At 44.7% G+C, this 21,981-nt stretch overlaps 1 protein-coding gene across 3 annotated transcripts in view; it reads right to left on the bottom strand.

The window, feature by feature from the left end:
* Positions 1–706: 706 nt before the first annotated feature.
* INSC (INSC spindle orientation adaptor protein) overlaps positions 707–21,981 on the bottom strand; it is a 129,747-nt gene continuing 108,472 nt past the window's right edge. For all 3 annotated transcript variants that reach the window (XM_073216249.1, XM_037026962.2, XM_017649056.3), the window contains 5 exons: positions 21,115–21,293; positions 11,250–11,316; positions 7,410–7,565; positions 5,856–5,932; positions 707–1,337 (listed from right to left, as the gene is read on the bottom strand). In XM_073216249.1, coding sequence (XP_073072350.1) covers positions 1,209–1,337; positions 5,856–5,932; positions 7,410–7,565; positions 11,250–11,316; positions 21,115–21,293 — 608 coding nt within the window. In that variant the 3' untranslated portion in view covers positions 707–1,208. The remainder of the gene's footprint in view (positions 1,338–5,855; positions 5,933–7,409; positions 7,566–11,249; positions 11,317–21,114; positions 21,294–21,981) is intronic.

Here is a 21,981-nt window from a genome sequence, read left to right as displayed (position 1 = left end):
TAATTCGGTGTTGTATTTTGTCAAATGCTTTTCCTGTATCTATTGATGTGATCGTGTGATTCTTTTATTATCTTTTAGCCTCTTGATGGAATTTAAGAAATGTTTCTTGGAATTCAGTTCTTAATGGAATTCAAGATATTTTTCTTAAATTTCATAAAATCATATCACAATAGGGTGGTATTAAACCTCTCAGAAGGATTTACAGATGTTTGTGATGCTTGCAAGCAATGATATTAGTAAACTAACTCTTGGAAAACAAAACAAAGCAAAACAAAACTCTAATTTATAACATTTGCCATTTTCTGTGGTATAAATACTCCCACTATTGCTAATTTCAAGCTACGAGCATGAAGTCACTGTATGTGGAGTCGAGAAGAAATTCTCATGACTGTCCCCCATGAGCTGGTTTAAGACCAGTTCCAACACACCACTACTTTCAAGTATACTTTTGAACAGGGATTATTCACTCAAACCTCATCTGAGGATACTATTTACCAGAAGCTTACACAAGAACAGAGAAGCCAAGGGAAAATGATTTTCTGGGAAGTTTGGACATCTTTCTGATTTCTCACTACATCACTCAGAACTTGACCCATTTATGCACCTATGAAAACAATCTAACTCTCTATGCAGTTATGACAGTTGCAAAGTTTTTGTGGCATGAAACCTTGAGAAGCAATAAGTTAAGCTAAGACATCATTTAATCAGAAAATCCAAGACACATTTTGTATGATACCATTTATTAAAGAATAAAACTTTCCTCCTAGGATATTCTATCAAACTATGAAATTCATTTAAATTCATTTAGAAAGAGCTAGTCCAAATACTAAAAAAAAAAAAAAAGCTGCTGGGTATTTAAAATACTCTGGTTCCCAAGTTTTAAAAAAAGGGACAAGGTTATATAGTGAGAGTAGAGAAAGCAAGACGAAGTGAGATCACCCATGACAATCTGTCTTATTAGCCATTATGCATTTCACCATCTGCAACTAAAGTCACAGAAGTCAAAGACAAAAACAAAAAAAATGCCCAAAGACCTCAGACTGCCTGATGTTGCTGCTAGAATCCTTAGCTCTGTCCATTTCATGTAAAAAATAAATTAAGTATAAATAAGGTGGCAAGGGGGCTGCTGTGTACTCAGGTGTGGTCACAGATGTACACTCAGAGGGGGCATGAGAATGGGGCCGAATGCCTTTCCTCTCCCACACTCACTACACAAAACTCTCCTCCATGTTGCTGCAGAGTAAGAAGGAGTCTACAAGCCGGGGCTGGACCAGCTGCTGGAAGTCGGAGTCCTGGAGGCCTTCAGGGCAGACCCCAGCCAATCTACGCAGAGCAGCCTGGGGAAAACAGAAGAGAGAACACAGGTTAGACTGGATCTTGATCAGCTGCCACGTACTTCCTTCAGCTGCCCTGAAACACGCATTTCAGGAAGTGGCTCATTTACCTGCCAACTGGAGCTGATCATCACCTCGACTTCTTAGTGATCTGTTCCTTTTGGTCACCTGATCACCATAAACACCTTATCTCTTGGCCGCCTGGTTTCATTTGTACCTTGGTCACTGTGGTGGATGTCATCTGAAAATCTTCATGGTTTTTTAGTCATTTTAGCAATCTGGTTATTTTAAGGATCTGGTCAACTTAAGTTCAAGACTTGATAATCCTAAAGACCAGAATTGCCAGAAACAGTGACAGAATAATATTCTTATATCTAGGTCCCTAGAGTAACATTCAAACAGCAAGGATGATTTATTTATCCATAAATTCAACAAAGTACTGAGCAAAGCATTATGGGACAGGAAGGACAAAAGAAAGAGAGAGGAAGGGAGGTCATATAGCTAAAGGAGATGGACATTCTGCCAGCAAGAGGGGAATGACCAGGGAAGAGAGGTACAAGCAGAATGAAACCACTACCCAGGTCCTCATCCACAGAACTTTTACTCTTCCCTGAGGGTGCTATCCTGTTTTATGTCCATGTGCCCTTGCTCAGCAATGCCCCATGACATGAAGTCCTTCCCACCCTTTTCTAGCCAGCAGTTGCATTTACCCTACAAGGCCTGGCCTGCTGCCATCGTTTCTGTGAAGCCTTTTCTGATTCCTTCAAGCAGAGACAGTTCATGCCTCCCCTGTGCACCCACAACCCTAAGCTGACCTTAGCTTTCTCATACTTGATTGCTACTGGTTTTAGGTATTTAACTCCCACACTAGAATCTGAGCTCCTCAAGGGTAGAGATTCTGTTTTATTCTTCTCTGTGCCTACAGCAGGTAGAACAAGAGTTGAAACAGGCTCTATATTTGTTTAAAAAAAGGAACAAATCAAGTACTTTAAAATTGAGTTCTCCTGCTAGAGGAACTTGAAGTTTAGATGTGAGTTATACACCTACCTGGCCCTCTTTACCAGTTAGCTGAAGCAATGCACACTAAGTGCTCAGTGAATGTTAACCCCTTCCCTCTCCTCCAGCCTGTACACAGCAGGCTGCCCCTGGGAAACAAGGAGAGGTGGGGAATATCCAAAATGGCAGAAGAAGCAAAGAAGGGGAAATGCCAACACTTCCTGTCTACACATAGTATTGCATTTCATCCTTATAAGATATTGCAAGGTAAATTTCATGATCTCCAATTTGGAAATATTAAGACTAAAGCTCAGAGAAGGAAAGTGGCTTTTCCAAGAGCACAGAGCAGTCAAACTCCAGGGCCCTCATACATAAACACACAGGCAGGACAGGAGGCTGCAAGCTCAGGACACTAGGTTATATTGAGTACAAAGCAGGCATGGAGTTCATTACCTAAACAGGGGAAATCGCCAAGCTGGTAAAAAGAGAGGAGAGCTTAAGATAGTTGTTGGACTATCAGATATAGCTGGGCCAATGATGATTGTGTGTTCGCTGGTTATTAACTCTCCCCATTTTACTCACTAGACCAGACAGAATTAAGTTCTGTGACGCTGGATGAAAAATATTATATCTTCACATTCATCAGCCTCTAATTGAAATTTAGCCTTCACTTCAATTGTGCATGTACCAAGAAACCATGGCATCTCAGCCATCCCTGACTTGTTCACCAATAGAAATCACAGGTATTTTCATATCCCATTCCTGTTGTCAGAGGTCCCTTCAGGTATCATTTCCACTCATTGCTAGTCAAGTTACAATGCTTATTAGGCCCACTACTAAGTCTTATTTAATTAATTAATTTAGAAGTACGTATAGTATATCATGTGTTTAAATACCCTAATCAAAGATCAGGAACAAGACAGGGATGCCCACTCTCCCCGCTTTATGCAACATAGTACTGGAGGTCCTAGCCACAGCAATCAGACAACACAAAGAAATAAAAGGCATCCAGGTTGGTAAGGAAGAAGTTAAACTGTCCCTGTTTGTATATGACATGATATTGTACATATAATCCCTAAAGAATTCACTCCAAAACTACTAGATCTAATATTTGAATTCAGCAAAATTGCAGAATACAAAATTAATACACAGAAATCAATGGCATTCCTATACACTAACAATGAACTAGCAGAGAGAAATCAGGAAAACAATTTCATTCACAATTGCATCAAACAGAATAAAATACCTAGGAATAAACCTAACAAAGGAAGTGAAAGACCTATACCCTGAAAACTATGGGACACTCTTATAAGAAATTAAAGAGGACACTAATAAATGGAAATTCATCCCATGCTCTTGGCTAGGAAGAACTAATATTGTCAAAATGGCCACCCTGACTAAAGCAATCTACAGATTCAATGCAATCCCTATCAAAATACCTACAACATTTTTCTATGAACTAGAGCAAATAGTTATAGAATTCATATGGAACCACAAAAGACACTGAATAGCCAAAGCAATCCTGAGAAGGAAGAATAAAGCTGGGGGATCTCACTTCCCAACTTCAAGCTCTACTACAAAGCCACAGTAATTGAGACAATTTGGTACTGGCACAAGAACAGATCATCAGACCAGTGGAACAGAATACAAAGTCCAGATATTAACCCAAGCATATATGGTCAATTAATATATGATAAAGGAGCCAGGGATATACAATGGGGAAATGACAGCTGGTGTTGGCAAAATTGGACAGCTACATGTAAGAGAATGAAACTGGATTACTGTCTAAGTCCATACACAAGAGTAAACATGAAATGGATCAAAGACCTGAATGTAAGTCATGAAACCATAAAACTCTGAGAAGAAAATATAGGTAAAACTCTCTTGAATATAAACATGAGCAACTTCTTCATGAACATATCTCTGTGGGCAAGGGAAACAAAAGCAAAAATGAACAAGTGAGACTATATCAAGCTGAAAAGCTTCTGTACAGCAAAGGACACCACCAGTAGAACAAAAAGGCATACTACAGTATGGGAGAATATATTCATAAATGACATATCCAGTAAGGGATTGACATCCAAAATATACAAAGAGATGTAATGTAGAGGGGTGCACGGGGAAGGCAGTATAGCACAGAGAAGACAAGTAGTGACTCTATAGCATCTTACTACGCTGATGGACATTGACTGTAATGGGGTATGTGGTGGGGGGGACTTGACAATGGGGGGAATCTAGAACCACGGTGTTGTTCATGTAAGTGTTTATTAATGATACCAAAAATAAATAAATAAGATTTTTAAAATAAAAGAAAATAAATACCCTAATCATTATTTTAATATAATTGGTTTCCTTTTTAATTCTATATATTTTATCTTATGAACTTAAAACATGATTCTGAGAAGGGGTCCATAAGTTTCACCAGATAGCCAAAGGCACAAGAAAGCTTAACTTTGTTCTGCATATACAAGAATAGAAATCCCATGAGAGCAGAGATTGTTGTCTTTTTCTCTCTTTTCTTTTTCTTCCCCATAGCCTAGAAGAGTGCATGGTACACTGACTCACTCAGTAAATATTTATTGAATAAAATTTATAGCACATAGTGACCTACTCAGCATCACACAGCTCATTAATGGCAAAACCAAGACAGGTGTGCCTGACCATGAGGCCCTGCTGTTTCTACGGCCACACAATACCCACCCCAGAAATGAATGAGCTCAGTTAAGACAAATGACAGGGAGTGAAGGGGGCTTTATGGTGGAACAGCTTGAAGGACCCCTAGATCCACCACTTCTCCCTCAACTTCTCTGAGGATCAATCAAGGATATGACACTCTTTTCCGGAAGTTAAATGAGCCGTTTACATGGTGGCTTCCGTGAAGCTGCTCTGCTTTGCAATTTGTTGTTACAGCCCCAGAAGGGAGAAATGTAAAGACAAAGCATGTATTCCTCATCTGGGACCATCACCCCTTCAGGTGGGCCCAGTCTCAAGGAGAGGGTGCATGGGTCAGGGTGAAGATCCTGGTGGCTGGCTGAATGACACTCTCCATCCTGCCCTACTGACCCAAGTCCTGTTCCACAAAGGAGGGGAGCTACAAAGCTGGAAAAATGCCAGTAAAGGGCTCTGTCCCAGAGAAAGGAGGCTTTTCTGAGTGTCTGCTCTGCAACAGGCAGGAGGCATCCACAGCCTACCACCCAGGTGTTGCGAGCACCATGGCATCACTGACACCACCTAGAATTCTGCAGTTGGCCACTCCAGTCTCCATCAGCTGTAAAGATTCTTCAGAACCTCAAAGGGTCACAATTACAAAGAGAGCCCCCTATTTTCACATATATAACCTCATACGATTTTTCTGCACAATTTTATGAATTAAGTGAAACAAGAACTACTTTTATGACTATTTTAAAAAGAAAACTTGAGCCCAGAGATTCATGGCTTCTGCGAGCCAACCATGGCAGGAGAACTGGCCCCTGACCTGCAGTCCCACAGCCCAGGGTGAACGCTGGAGGAAGGCTGAGGACTCACCAAGCAGGCCACGAGCACAGCATCGCTGCTGTTCCTCTCAGAGGGCGACCTGCAGAGCTCGATGAGGCGGGACATACCTGTGTAACAGAGAACATCATGTCTGGGGTGGGGACGGGCCTGGCCAGCCTGGCCCAGAGGCACCACCACCCCTCTCTCGCAGCTGTCTGAGTGGGGCCCTGTGGGTCAGCTTCAGGGCCCCTGTCAGCCCTGCTGGCCAGGAAAGGGGACTGAACCCACCTGGAACAAGCCTGTTCTGCTCCCTCAGGGGTGAACAGACCTTGGTCAGGGCCAGGACTGCACTTAGGGAAAACTACAGCAGCACGTTTTGAGATCTCTCTGAGAAAGAACTTTCCTGTGTACGTATTTGTGATTCTACCAGCTCAATATCTCATCTTCGTATTGTTAACAGTGGAAATTCCAGATGCCTTCCCAATAGCCTATTTTAATCAGAAAATACATTATGACTAAAATTATAGAAAAGTACAGATTGAATGGGTTAATCTTTCCTAGGCCTTTACAGAGGAAAGTTAAATGATTTTGCATTTCAGTGCAAATTCAGTTTTTTAAAACTCTGAAAAACAAAAACAAAACAAAGAAACAACTCATAAGGTAGTAATAAAAGGTATACAGCCACATTCTCTATATTTTTTCTCCATAAAGCCTTCATGGAACCAGAACCCTCTACTGCCCCAGGACCACCTATTACAGGCCTCAGGGTGCCTGGGTGAAAGGTGACAGTGCTCTGCCCATTCTCAAGCCTCTACTGGCAGTGTCTTTTCTCAACCTTCACATGAGAGTAGCTCCTCAAACCGCCTTGTTAAAGCATTCTTTATCATTATTAAAACATTCTTTATCTTGACCCGTCCTGATGAATGTGGGCTATTTCTCCTGTAGGCCAGAAATGCCATTGACATGTTTTGAGCATCACTGTGATATTCAAGAGCAAATTTTTCTTTCCATATCTGCCACCCCCTCAGGCTATAACCCTGAGGTCAGGACAACGGTGTGGTGTAGTTAATGTCATATGCCCAGAACTAAGAACAGAGCCTAATGTAGGGTAGGTGCTCTGAAAATATCTGTTTGTCAAACAGATGACTAACTGAACAAATGATATGATATGATGAGAGAATTAATAAATGAGCTAAGAGCGAATAATAAAGTGATGAATGAGTCAGTGAATGAATGCATGAACAAAAGGACAAATTAATGAGTGAATGAACCAGTGAGTGGATAAGTAAGTAAACAGATGAGTAGGCTAATAACTAAATAAGTGAATGAATGAATGAAGGGATGTGGTCCTAATTAACAGGAAGTCTGCAGGTGAGCCATTGTTCTGGCCAACTTCAGCCTCGTTAAACCCTTCCTCTCTCTTTCTCTGGCCCCAGGTTATAAGAGAGACCAGAGGATACACCAAGGACCTCCACCCCAGCTCTTCCCAGCATCCAGAGACTGCACCCAACCAACTCCTGCTCCGAGTCCTATGTTGCCATTGTGAAAGCAGCCTGCTCACATCCCCAAGCCCTCCCTCCACTCCTGCACAGCCAGCCCACTTACAGCTCAGCCGCACGGCTTCCCGTGCCACGTCTGGGTCTCGGCTGAGACGGGCCAGGGTCACTGCGGCCTTCTGCTGGACTCGCTCGCAAGCTGCCACCTCGGCAGGGGTCCCAGACCTTGGCTTCTCGGACAGCATGCCCATGATAAGCTGGACCCCTGGGCAAGAGGCAAGGAAGAGTTGGCACCTGTCCCAGCAAGGAGCCTTCTCAGAGGGGCCGGAAGGAAGGATGGCTGCAGAACTCAAGCAAAGGCTGTCAGATGACTTAGGGTGTGTCAACCACAGGGAGGAAGCTGAATCAGGCCACCTCTTCCAGGCCTTAAGCCCTGGGGTTTCTCTGATTCCATGTACCAAGTCACTACACTTGGAAGGGACATCTGGAGGACACCCCTTTTTATTTTTGTAAGGCTATTACTGAGTTTTTGCTACATGCCTGGCACTGTCCTCAATGCACAGTAAATGCACCATCACCTAACACCTCCCAGTAGCCTTATAAACTGGGTACTCTTGTAATTCCCTTTGAGGCCCAGAGAAAAATGTCCTTTCCAAGGTCCCACAGGTAGCAGTGGGGAGCTGGTATCATGAGCCCAGATAATCTGGATATTGTCTTTCATCCCTTCACTTCTGAGGTCCGCTGCACCTGAGACAGGTCCACAGGGGATGGGGCCTCCTGACAGAAGGCAACCAGATCCTAGGCTGGATAAACAAGAGATCAAAGGCTGCAGAGGGGATCAAACACTGGAGGAGGGTGGATTTGTTGGATTCAGAGTTAGGCCTGAATTTGGTTGGCTGAGAAGCCTTCCCACTCTCCTCTGAAACCAGATCTGCCTTCTGATTGTCCTACAAATCCACATACACATCCACTCCCACCTCTGTGACTTTGCCCACTTAATTCTTCCTGCAGGGGGTGCCCTTTTCCCTCTCATTCTCCATCTAAATCATTCCCATCCCCTAGCTATAGGATTCCATCTCCTGTGGTACATATTCCCTAACTAACCCAGCCCACACCCCCTTTCCTGTACCCAGAAGCACTTGCCACCTTAACACTTAAACTAGACATGACCCACAGATGTATTTTGAGTTTTATTTTTTGCAATATACAGTGTCTTTTTCTTTAATTGCTAATATGCAAATTGAGAGATTTCTATAAAGTTCGTATTTCCAGATTCTAAAAAATTATTTCCTGATCTGACAACACTGGGCCCAACTTTCTACACAACAACAATTTGCAGAAGCTTATTAAGCTTACTCTTTTAAATGAGTTAGACCCAGTCCCTGCTGAGACCACATTATCCATTTATATTCCTTGCCTGGGTCCTGGAGGCATCTAAGTTTGCAACCTCTGACTTAGACAATGGAGCTGAAAGGATCCTTCAAGTTCTTTTATATCAACCCTTCCCTCTCCTCCATTTCACAGAAGAGCACCTGGGGTCTGGAGAGAGGAAGTGATTTCCCAAGTTCACACAGGAGTCAGTCCCAATCTAGTGCCTCAGCCATGTGCCTCTCTGAACCTTACTTAAAACCAGATGCAATTTCTAACTCTCCTAGATTCCAGTGCACCAGGGCTGTGAGTTATTTAGTTATGGACCCTGAGATTATTCAGTCCTGGGGAGGGGCCATTTCTCTCTCTGAGAGCTTCCTAAGCAGGCTCAAGGGACTCTGCAGTCCCCGCCTTAGCCCCTATTAACTTTGCCACCAACACTCTCAACCTCGGGACAAGGTGTTTCTCTTCCAAGCCTTCTCCCTGGCCACTGAATGGAGCATGGTCTTCAGGATCCCTATGCCCACAATGTCCCTAAGATGAAGTTATGGTTGTTAATGTCCTGAGGCATCATGTTATGGCCTGTGGAGACATGACCAGGGGCCACCAAAATGACAACTTTGGGAAGTGCCACAAGCTTACGGCACTTTACTTAGTCCTCCTGGTTAAGACTCCCACAAAGAAGCCATTTTCCCAACCCCAGCATTCCACCTGGAACCTGACAAAGAATAGTTTCTCATCTATTAGCAAGTAAGCTCCATAAGCCAAAGATTTTTGTCCCTTTCCTGCTTGGATATATCTAAAGTATCCAGAATAGTGTTTAGCTCAAATATTTGTTGAATGAATATCAATGCATGAATATGAATGTATTCATCTCAAAAGTCTTACAAAGGTATAAAAACAAAGTTTTTTAGATATATACTTTATAAGTCTTATCTGGAAAAAGATAAGGTGCTCCGAAATTGGGACTGCCTAGGACAATCCAGAATGAATTTCCTAAATTCTGATCAGGCTCAATGCCAGAAAAGAAGCCTGAGGGTTGTGGGCAACCAACACTCACACACAATTTAGGCAGGACAGACATGAAAGCACCAGGCTGCAAAGCAAGGCACGTCAGAGTCTCATGCATCCCGGTAAGAAGGCTGCCATGTTATCTCTATGAGGTAGGTATTACAATTGCTCCATTTTGCAGATGGAAAAGCAGAGGTCATACAACTAGTAAATGGCAGAGACTGGACTCAAGCCCAGACAGTCTGTTTCCAGTTTTCACTAGTTTCAGTGATTATGTTATCATGCCATCCCCCCTCTGCCACATTATTTCATTCTTGTTCTATCATCACTTCTGTCAGGTTAGGCTCCCCTTCTAGACAGTGAAATCATCTAGGACAAAGACAGGGATGTATTTATCTCTGGGGTCATTTGTTTAGCACAATGCCAGGTACAAATTAGGTCTCAACAACTGTTTGCTGAATGAGTGAGACAATAGTACCTCGTAAACCATAAAACCCTCTATAGATGCCAGGCATTCCAATCCCAAATCCAGACGCCTCTGGAGACCCACTCCCGCTGTCCACTCGAACTTGAGTGCTAAGGAAACAGGCTACAAATGATGCCCCCCAGTCTCTCAGCCTCAGCTGGCTCGGTGAAGTTGTTCATTATTAGCTCAATCACATAAAATTAACACAAAATGATGTCTTGCAATTAGTAATAGAGCCGTGGAGGATGGGGGAAGTGTATGTTTGTTAGAACAGCGGGCAACCTGAGAGAAGGGGGTTTAACAAGAGCAGAGGCAGCTGGCCCAGGCTCCCAGCTCACTTGTCCTCATTAGCGTCTCTGGTTTCCAACTGGGTGCTAATTGCTCCCTTATTTCCCAGTCACAGGAAGCCCTCACCACTCTCTGTTCCCAGCTGCAAGACACCACCCTGTCCTCCAGCAGACTGCTTGGATCACCTTCCTGGACACCGAAACCTGGCCCAACATACCTGGACCTTGGCGACCCCCTCAGCACAAGGTGGGGGCAGGGGAGCAAGTGGAAAAGACATGCTCTCGGAAGAGGGGTCAAGGGATCCAGCTTACCCTGACCTGCTCCCCCACCCTCACCCCTTCTCAGGTACTTCAGTTTCCTACTGAGGCCAAATCACACATAGGAATGACTCAAAGTTAGAATGCATCCTTTTGCAGGAACAGATTTTTACTTTTAGGAACATAATGAAATATTTGCCTTCTCTTCACCACCCTAGTTAAAATAGCAATAGGCTGTGCACCCCCTCCAAACCTTGGGCCTACCTTCCACCCTTCCTGCTTTAATTCCTGCATGGCACTATCACCATTGGACTTTCTTGTTCATTGTCTCCTACTAAAACTAAAGCCCCATGAAGGCAAATAAACATACACATATTGGCCAAGTTGTACACATATTGGCCAAGTTGTACACATAAGCACAAATATTGCTCATGCAATTGTGAAGCTACACCTGTACATATTTACATCCCTATACAAAGTCCTTCACACAAACACAAAGAAACGTGGTCCTATATTGCTACATAACCCACACGCCATGCACATTGCTGAGAAGACATACCATTCTCCTGAATGATGTCAGAGGCACACTGCTCCAGGACAGACATGTTTGCCAAGATGGTCACAATCTGGAAAAGAGAATTGGAAAGCTAAGAAAAGGGGCACGTGTGGGCCAAAGGTGCTCTCCACAGATCATTCAGCCAGGGGCTACAGAGCTTTCCTTTAGCCTGTGATTCTTTACCATCCACCTGGCCCATCTTCCCATGGTGTTTTTTTCCATCTTCATGGGCTCCTGCCATTCAGATGTATTTCGCCAGTGACTGGCACCTAGTCATAAGCATGTGGCCCTGGGATGGTCCCCAGGGACCCCAGGACCCCACTGGAGAGAACAGTGGCATGAGTGAAGATGGAGGCCCCGTTATCTTTCTGCAGGGTTCCCTCTGAACCCAGGCCCTCAAATGCAGACAGAACTTGCAGGATCTTGGCTAGCTCCTGCCCTGCATTGATTTCCCCCAATCCTTATTTCTTACCCTGACACTGAACCCCGTCGCCCAACTTTCAACCTGAAATTAATGGAGACTGAGGTCAAGTTAGAGAGCATGTGTAGGATAAAAGGGCAGCATTACACCCTGAGAATCAGGTATCGCATGGCATCTGGTAGAAAGTTCCTGCTCAGCTGCACTTTACAAGTATTATCCTGGATTATCTATGTGGCTCCAATGTAACCACAAGGGTTCTTATGAGAAGGAGACAGAAGGGACAGAGTCAGAAAATTAGATCTAATTGGGGAAACAGAGGTCAGAGTGATGTGGTGCCAAGAGCCAAGCAGTGCAAACAGCCTCTGGAAACCGGAAAAGGCAAGGCCGTGGATTCTCCCCTAGAGTCTCCAGAAGCCACGCAGCTCTGTCAACACCTTGATTTTAGCTCCGTGAGACCCTTGTAGGGCTCTGACCACCAGAACTCCAAGATAAAGTTGTGATGCTTTAAGCAACTAAGTTTATGGTAATTTGTTTTGGCAGCAATTAAAATAAATAAACTTTATTATTTAATAAAATTTTAAATTAAAATTAAATAAATAATAAATTGATTTTTAAAATACTAACCAATGGAATTGGCAAAGATGCAGCTAATGTGAGATCATTCCCAATGGGAGGCAAGATCCCAGGGCAGGAGGAGCCCTCTCCAGCAGAGAACACAACACACTTTGTAATTAAAATAATTAATAAAAGTAATAAACACTTCTCATTGGTACAGGCCTCTCTCCCTTAAAGGGCTCCTTCAAAGCCCGTGGCCCAGTTCTGACCAGACACCATGCTCCCACCTCTGAGGCAGCAGCTGGCAGTCTCCTGTGGACAGTTCAGGCAGCTTAAATGGTGAAACTGGAATAATGCGTAGTAATGTGTTTACCAAGAAAGAGTACTATCTAGATTTTAATTGGTTCAATATTGGCATAACACTCTGGATGATAAATACATATAACAAGTCTTTTAATCAGAAAGAAAAAGTTTGCCATATTAATAGTACATCTATCTCCCCCACCTTTCTCATCAAACACATGTTGACATGCGCTTTCTCAGGCTGCTGTGACATCCACGTGCGTCAGCCCCTGCCGGCTCCGACCTTGGGGCCTGGCTGAGTAAGCATGACTGAGGTGGGTTGCCTAGGAAGGACAGAAGGATATGCTAGAAACTTTATTCTGAGAGCAGCTGTGCCCCACCAGAGGTTTTATGAAGGGGGTGACCTGCTCCTATTTGCATTTTAAAAAGACAATGGGATTAAAGGAGGTTTAGTCCTTAGAAAGCTCTTTTTCCCTCTTTTAAGATTGTATTTGTGGGTAGAATGGAAGGAATTAGAGGGAAAATATGGGCTGAAGATGCAATTAAATGGAAGGTTCCCCCAAGAAGCATAAAGTGTGCAAAGTCTTGTAAGGAAGGAGACACAGGGCCAAGTCCGTGTCAGATCACAGTTCATCTGGCTGTCTCTGGACTGTTACAGTAGCAGGGAGTATGGACTCTGCTCCTAGGACACAGGGACCACTAAACCCCAGCCATCACTATCCCAGCCTCTGAATAAAGACATTTGCTTGACACATACATCCAAAAGGGAGGGAGGGCAAAATTAAAAAAAGGAGAAGGAAACCTTTGTCTGCAGCATCAGGTTCATTACATGGCAATTATTAGCTGTCTCAGGCACAGGTAGGTCTTTGTGTCAGACTAATTTAGATCCTGTTAATGAAAATTACTTCCTCTTTGCAGAACCTGTACCCCATGTGGTTTTCTGAGGTTCAGATGAAGTATTCAATTAAGCACAATTTGAATAAATGCCAATTATGCCCTGTTTTGAGCCCTCTTTTGAAACATCCTATGCATGTGATCTAGAGAGCAAGGGGATCAAAGTTTCTCCTCACAGTTAAGCTCAGGATTTTAGGGACAAGCTGGGAGTTTAGGGACAACTGGTTCACCTCATTGAATGCAAGATAACAACACTGAAGGATCCAGGCAGTTTTCCCCTGGCCAGGCTAATTCAGTCCTGTCTGATGATTCTCAATTCAGTCCTAATCCTCCTAAAGGGCGTTATTCCCTCTGCAGGTTATTTGGTGAAAACAGGACATCGGCCTCAAGAGAGGTCCTAGGTGAAAGGCAGTATAGTGTAGTAGCTAAGAGCATGGATCAGTGTAATTTCAAATCTTGGCTCTATTTATTTTCCATTTAATCTTGGTCATGTACTTAACCTTTCAATGCCTTAGTTAATGAAGGTGTGTAAATTTTCTATTACTGCTGTAATAAATTACCATAAATTTGGTGGCTTAAAACACTGTAGTTTTATCTTGGAGTTCTGGTGGTCAGAGTCCTACAAGGGTCTCACGGAGCTAAAATCAAGGTGTTGACAGAGCTGCGCGGCTTCTGGAGGCTCTAAGGGAGAATCCACGGCTTTGCCTTTTCCGGTTTCCAGAGGCTGTTTGCACTGCTTGGCTCTTGGCACCACATCACTCTGACCTCTGTTTCCCCAATTAGATCTCATTTTCTGACTTTGACCCTTCTGCCTCCTTCTCATAAGAACCCTTGTGGTTACATTGGAGCCACATAGATAATCCAGGATAATACTCCTATATCCAGATCCTTAACTTAATCACACCTGCAAAATCCCTTTGGCCACATGCTGTAGCATATTCACAGGTTTTGAGGATTAGAATGTGGGCATTTCGGTGGGAGGCATTATTTGGCCTATAATAGGAGATAAATTTAAGATAATTCGTAAGACTGTTACGAGCATTACGTGAATTAATGTTTTATCAAGCACCTCAGAACATTCGTAAAATATAATGAGTATTGCTTACCTCTGGGAAACAGCTTGAAAATACATAGACCCTGAAAGATTACATCAAGGAGTAGTAGCTAATGTCATACCCAGTGTTACCAAAGATGTAGCTAATGTGAGATCATTCCCCAAGGTAGGCAAGATCCCAGCACAGGAGGAGCCCTTTCCAGCAGAGAACCCAACAAACTTTGTGCTCACTACTTTCTGTACCATTCTGAAATCATTTTTCCTTTGGCCTCCCAAGGGCTGACTGACCACCTTAAGGAAAGTGAGGTGAGTAGCAAATTGAACCAGAACAGCAGGGGTCTTCCCATGTCACTGATTTAAGGAGAGATGCTGTTGTGCACGGAGAAGGAGGCTATCAAAGCCTTTTGATGTCAGCACACATGCAGAGGAGAAGGTTTGCTCTGCACTGGCCCAGGGCAGGTGACTGGGGAACCCTAGACCACAACCCTTGATCCCATGGTGTGACCCAGGCCTGTCCAACATCCTCAGCAATGTCTGCCTGTGCTCTCACCCTTATTTTGCCTGTGTCCCTTTCATTGGCTCTTCTGTAAACTAACACTGAAGACCACTTTACATAAAAGACAAATGAGGGTTACCCAGGCCACCCAAACAGAGGCAGGTGCTCTGATCTGATAGAACTTACAACACAGAAAATGTGACAGGTATTAATAAAAAAATTATGATTGCTTTTATGCTGTGCACTCATTAAGACAAAAAGGCCAACAATTCATATGATTATAATTAGAATTATACTTTAATTGCTAGATGGAATACTTAGATTTCTATTATCACCACAGTAACTCTCCAAAAGCTATAACAACATTGTCACTCGCAGCCCTGAAGCCAGCCAGGAAAATCCCTTCTAGGGGAAGCCCAGTGCTTCTCTATCCTGCTGTCTTGCCTTCATACCACTTCTTCTACTAAAGCAGGAAAAAATCAAGATAAGGACATTGGTCTGAAGAATGAAGGGGTCAGAGGGAGAAAGGGTATGTTTTCTTTGAACGCATTTTCTTCCCCAAGGCCTCAATGCAGGGAGCTCCAGGAGGTCCAGCCCTCTCCTTCCTCTTTTTCTTCTCACCGAGCCTCTCTCTCTTTCTGATCTACATGGTCAGGGGCCCAGCAGCTGAGAGCTGAGCAGGCACAGAGACTAGGAGGGCACCTGCCTGCGCTCTGAGACAACACACCGCTCCTATTCTGGTGCTTGTGTTGCCAGGCAGCTGCATCTGGGGAGGTCTCTCCCTGCACACCAAGTGAAACCTCAACCTGGACAGAGGAGAGCTCTTGATCCTGGACGAGAAAGAATTCTTGAGCAGGTAGAAGAGTGTGGGAAAGGAAGGAATTCATTAAAGCAAAAGAAGCAGAGAATGGCAGCTGCCTTGCAAGCAGCAGAGAGCAGGGAAGAGCAGAGGGAGGGAAGTTCACTGAACTCCTGCTTGGCACAGGGAAGATCCCTTGCCAACTCCTAAAACCAGGGTCACCTGGCATCCAGTGTCCACTTAGATCTGCACAGCACAGGAACTAAGCCTACTACCTCAGGATTTGGGGGAGCTGCGGAGCACTGGATGGAGTGAGACTATATTATGAGAACTGCCCAAAGGCAAAGAAAGGAGATTTTCAGTCAGGCTACCGAAGAGCATGATTGTACAGCCACAGTCCCGTCTGGATCACCCAGGCCATGGGAACTTGCAAGCCCAAATCAGAGCTCTCAGTAGCCCCTTCCTGCTTATCTGGAGTAGAAGAGAGGCAGAGTGAACACTTGTGCTTAAGTCTGGAAAATAGAATGAAATAGGAAAGTGACAAAGATACTTACCACTGCAAAAGCACAGAGACAAAACACGAAGTTGAGCAGTGAGAAGGCTTTACTTAAAAAGTATACACTCGAAGAAAAGGGAGTGCAGGCAACCTCAGAGAGGAGGCACACTTAAAGGTTGGGGTTTGGCCTTTTATAGGGTCGTTTGGGTAGGGGTCAACATAAGGCATGATGCATACAGGTGAGTAATAATTTCCTTGAAATTTTGTTTTAAGAATAAGGTTATTTAGGTGATTGTGTTGGTCCAGATTGTGACATTCTTTATCCACATAGGTTTATTTACACTTTGGAGGTTTATCTCCTGTCCTGGTTACAAAGTTACTTAATTGATTAAGGGGAGGAAAAAAGAGGAAGAAAAGTCTATAGATTAAGTTAAAGAGTAAAATGGGTCTTTTTCACAGACTGAGTAGATTTTACAGTGGCATGACCCTTGTCCCGTTTCCCTGCCTGACCTCACTCCAGTCTTCTCATTTGAGGCCTGCTTTTCTCCTCACTACTGAAGAGGTGAGACTGGAAGCCTGGGACTTGGGCTTAGCAGAGAGAGCCACAAGAGCTGTAAAACTGCCTTGAATGCAGGTCCCACCCTATTGGTGCACTAGGCCACAGACTGTCCCTGGGAATCACATGGACGTTGAGATGTGAGGCCTACAGTGTTAGAGAGCATGGAAACGCCTGACCAGTCTCCTGCTTAGATTTCCCTGGACTCTGTAAGGAGAGGGCTTGGGAGCAGATCTGGACTGGGTATTGTGATTCTGGTTCCTCCAAGCCTCTCCAGACAGGCAGACATGCATATGTATTCATATGCAAATTAGCATGTTGACTCCTTTGAGTGGCTTACAGTCCTTATCAACCCTGGCACACACATGCACACACACACACAACTTGCATATACCTACATAAGAGACTGAAACAACACACCCATTCACTCACACCACACTATAATCACTACCACATTAACTATATTTCCTTTCTGCCCCTAAGCTAACATTCCCTGTCTGAGCTCATCTTAATCCCTGGCTCTATCAGAGACTCCTGCCCCATTCATTATGGAGTACCCACTTTGGTTCTAACATATGAGCATTACAATCAACATAATGACAGGGGGAGGGAGGAAATAGTATTAGCCCCCTTCCACAAATGAGAAAATTAAGACTCAGAGAAATTAAGTGATTTGTCTAGGGTCACAGAGCTAGGAAATGGCAGAGTCAGAATATGAACTCAGGTCTCTCTGAACCCAAAACCTGTACTGCTTCCACTATGTCATGCATGGTATACATGTATAACCAGACTTTCTAAACCATAGGGGCTTTTGTGAGGTTGATGTGAGTCAAAATTATAATCCCTAGTAACTGGCATTTTTGATAAAGGAGCTTCTAAAAATGGTATTCACAGTGAGATCTCAGAAATGCTACACGACCTGGACATTCTAAAATGCCAGCAGACAATGTGTTGTCATGGGAAGTGTATGCCAGCACTCTCCATGGGCCTCTGGGAAAACAATTTCTGAAAGCCACAAAAAGCCATGCTCAGTGAAAGTTTCTCTTACAGGCTAAACAAGATAAGCAGGTCCTTTCAAGCCTAGGTGGTCATTGCTGGAAGAGCAGGGTGGAAGGGAGGTAGCCCCTTTCCCACCAGCCTATGTCATGCCTGTAGCTGATTTCCTGGGCAGCATGACCCCTAGAAAATCACTCCTCGGGATGAAAACACAGGCCGCACAGATGGCGTGTAAGGCCCGGAGTTCATCTGGGTGCCTGGCCACCTCCAGTTTCCCTAGTTAGCAGAGGGAGATTGAAGACCCCAAGCCAAGACGGCCCTCACCCCTGTCTACAGGCCGAGGGTGGCTATGGGATAGGCCTGGCCATCGAGGCTCCTGCCAGACAAGTTAAGTGGACTCAGCTTGCTGGGTGATGGAGAGGTTCTCACTGAGATGCGCAGAGTTGGACGAAGTATAGATCCAAGACCAGGAGGCTCACACAGCACTGACGTCATTGGTACATGAATTACCGGAAACCTCACGGGCATTTAATCTCCTAAGTGTTTCAGGGGGCGGTGAGCACTTCAGAGTCTAATTCATCTTCTTTGTCTTCATTACAGAAAGCCCTCTGATCACCTTAATCCTCCCCTGGCCACAGGAAAGAGCCCTTTGTTCCTTTAATGGGTGTGCTCTCACCAGCTAAGTGGTTGCTCAGGAGTCAGGGCAGAAGGTGAAGCCAACCTGGGGTTAGTGGGAGAGGAGCACCTGCTCAGACTGGGTGGGTGGGAGAGATCCGGGTAGGGGGCAGGTGGATGGGGGTTAGAGAAGGAAGAGGCAAGGGGGGTGGGGGTGGCAGGAAAACTCCCGACTCCAGATTCAGAAGAAACTTCCATCTGCATAGAGCTTGACCACATTCTCTCCCCACCCTGAGCCCCTTCCTCCCTAGGAATCAGTGAGGTTTCAAGAAGGGTGCCAGTCACTCCTCATGGTGAAAGAAGGGGTCTCTGCACACAGAGCCACAGGATACCTGAGCTGGAAGAGCCCATGCTCATTTTACAGACAAGAAAATTCTACTCTGGACATTCCCTATTCAGGTCTGTGTGCCCCACTTTCCAAGGATAATAATAATAATAACATTGGTGGTGGCTTCCACTTATTTAATAGTTTCTATGTGTCAGGGACAGTACGAATAATTTGCATTCATTAGTTTATGTTATTATTTCAACTTTGAAATATCTATTATTCAACCCTATTCACAGGTGAGAAAAGTGAGGCCCTGAGTGACATACCCAAGTTACATGATTATTAACAGCAGAGAAGCTTTGAACACAGATCATCTGACCCCAAAATCTCTGTTCTTACTGCCTCACTAGTGGATCTTGTATGAAATGACCAGAGTTGGCTACAGGAGAGGCACTTGAAGGTGAAAGGACCTAAAAGCAACTGAGGGTATCTGCTGAAGAAGAGGAGAAGCAGGGCAGATCATGCAGGAAGGCCCCCAGCCCATTCCCATATCCAAGGGCTATGACCGCAATGCACTGGGCATGCCCCCTCAGGCCAAGGGGGCCAATGGCCAGCCTGGTGAGCAACCACTCTATCTGTACTGCCACACCCTGTCTCCACAGGGGCTTGTCCAACTTGAAGAGGGAGTTGAGATGGGAGGAGAGCTCTGGAAGCATATCATGCACAGCTTGAAAGGCCAGGTTGAGGATTTTGAAAAATTCACTATCTGTGCCCTTCCCTGGAATACCACATTTGAAAAATGATGATATTCATCACTTATTAAGGACTTAATAAGGACAAAGTGTTGTGTCAGCTCCTTTACATGTATTCTCTCACTCACCCTTGCAATGACCTTGTAAGTGCAACCCAATTAGTAGATGAGAAAACCAACAACCAAGAGGCTGTGACCTTCCAAAGTCACCCAGTTAATGAGTGTCAATCCCAGACAGGATCAACATGCAGCCTCGCTGACCCACAGCTCCACTACCTCCACTTCACTTTCAGAGATGGCAGCAGATGAGAGATGAAGTCCAAGCTCTCAGTCAGGCCAGGTTTAAGCTGGCTAGCCACTTGCCAGCCATATAATTTGGAGGATACCCTCTTGATACTCAATAGTCTCATTTATAAAATGGGGCCGATATTACCAACCTCATTGTATTAATAGAACCCTCATATGCAAATGCTCATATACTAGATAATTCTCTCTGAATGGGAACTGCTGTGGTTAGGGATTCTAAAGATAAGGAAGAACTAATGCAACAGCATCCTGTTTCTTTCCTTTCAGACCCTAACAAGCACTTAGAGAACCTCAGCATCAATGCCAGCTCCTGACTAGAGGCCTTAAGAAATCCTGGGGAACTACAGAACATTGGCCATGCCCTCGAGGGGGAAAATTGACCTGTAATTACTAGGAAGAAATAAAGTTCATTAGAAAATCCAACAGTCCCCTGCAAGGTATGGCCTCCAAGAAAAGGAGGTGATTCCAGAGATCTGGAGCTATCAGAGAAGCCTCTCCAGGAGTTTGGGAAGCTGAGGCAGCTTCAACCAGGTGAGGAGGCAGGAAGAAATGGGTGGAGACTGGGGACCAACAGGCAGACAGGAGTGAGCTCAGCTGGAGTTGGGAGGGGAGTCACCTAATTTAGAGCTTAGACACCTGGTGGAATTTAGAGACCTAAAACCCACCTGGGCAACCAACCACCCCTGCTTTGGTGGGTGAAATGGGAGGCTGGATATGGCAGTGGGGGCACAGAATAGAATTTCATAACCTTAGATCTCAAAGGCCCTTCAAAACCCTCTCATCCAATGTATCCAAACACTTTGAGCAGTGAAATCCTTTTTCCCAGAACACAACTTTGTACGAAGTTCAAATATACAAAACCATTGAGACTAGTAGACAGGTTGAAGCCCCAAAGAGAGGCTTTGCTCCAGGCCTGTGTCTATGGAGGCAGAGAAGGGAAGAAACTCACTGGATGAACAATGTCAGACAGGCATCAACAAGATGGACACAGACCCTCAGAGGAGGTCCGGGGACCTTCCCATGGTGTCCATGCCTTCTAGGACAGACAGGTGTGAACGGAGATAAAGAAAGGCCCTATAGTGGTTGGGAGGGGAAAGGAGGAAGAGTGGAGACTCCAAGCGCAATGAGGCCTGCTGAACACAGTGCCCTTTCCCTTCCTACAGGTGCCTGGGCCCAACAGGACTGTCTGTGCCACCAGGTCACATCATCTCCGTCTCCCCCGGCACCGAAGTCCTGGCCTCATGGCCTCTGTCTTCATGGCTACAGTCCCTGTTCCCGGTCCCTCTTGAGCCTCTCACCTGGTCCCGGGTGTAAGGCGTGTCCACCCTCTGCTTGTCGCTGCAGGCTTCCAGGAGGACGCGGATGGCATTCAGCTGCAGGAGCATCTCGCAAGCCATTGTGTCAAAGAAGGTGATGTTGGCAAGGGCCGCAGAGGCCAGCAGGAAGACTTCCCCAGATGAGGCCTCTTGGCACAGTTCTGGGTGGTGAAGAGGGAAAAAACGGCTTCACTGCCAAGTGCTTTCATATCATTTACCTCCTTTGGTTCCCACAATAGCTCTGGGAGAAAATCTGGGCAGGTGTTAGGATAATCATTTGCAGATAAGTAAAGTAGTTACCAAGAGGAAATTTTATCTGTCTACACAAGTGGCAGCAGAACTGGGATTTGAATTCTGGTATGTGACTTGTATTCACTCCTTCATCCAACAAGTGTTTAGTGAGGAACACTGTGTTCAGGCACCAGTGGTATCTTGGGATGGTGTGGTGAACAAAACAGATCAGGTCTCTACCCCTATTAAGCTTACACCCTAGTAGTGGCAAGAGAAAATGGGCTTTTAAAAAAATCAATATAAAAAATTAGGAATTCTAATAAATGCAAAGAAGAAAATGCTAAGACAGAGAATAACTAGAGGCTCCATGGGGTGCATAAGGAAGGACTCCTTAAGAATGTGAAAGGTGAGACCTTAAAGGGAAAGTGGGGCAATCATGACAATATTTGAGGGAAGAGCATGGTCCAGTTCAAAGGAACAGCATATATGAAGGCCCTGAGGTAGAAAAGAACTCCTGGTCCATTTGTGTCTCTAGTAATATGCACTAGATTGCTGCTGAATTTGCCTTGAGAAAGAGGTCAAATTAAAACAAACAATCTACCTCTCCAGCTGCCATCA

This window comes from Manis javanica, chromosome 11 (genome assembly GCF_040802235.1).
Source record: "Manis javanica isolate MJ-LG chromosome 11, MJ_LKY, whole genome shotgun sequence".
Classification (NCBI taxonomy): Eukaryota; Metazoa; Chordata; class Mammalia; order Pholidota; family Manidae; genus Manis; species Manis javanica.
The sequence above is the reverse complement of the archived record's forward strand: the minus strand, read 5'-3'. Positions and strand labels throughout refer to the sequence as shown.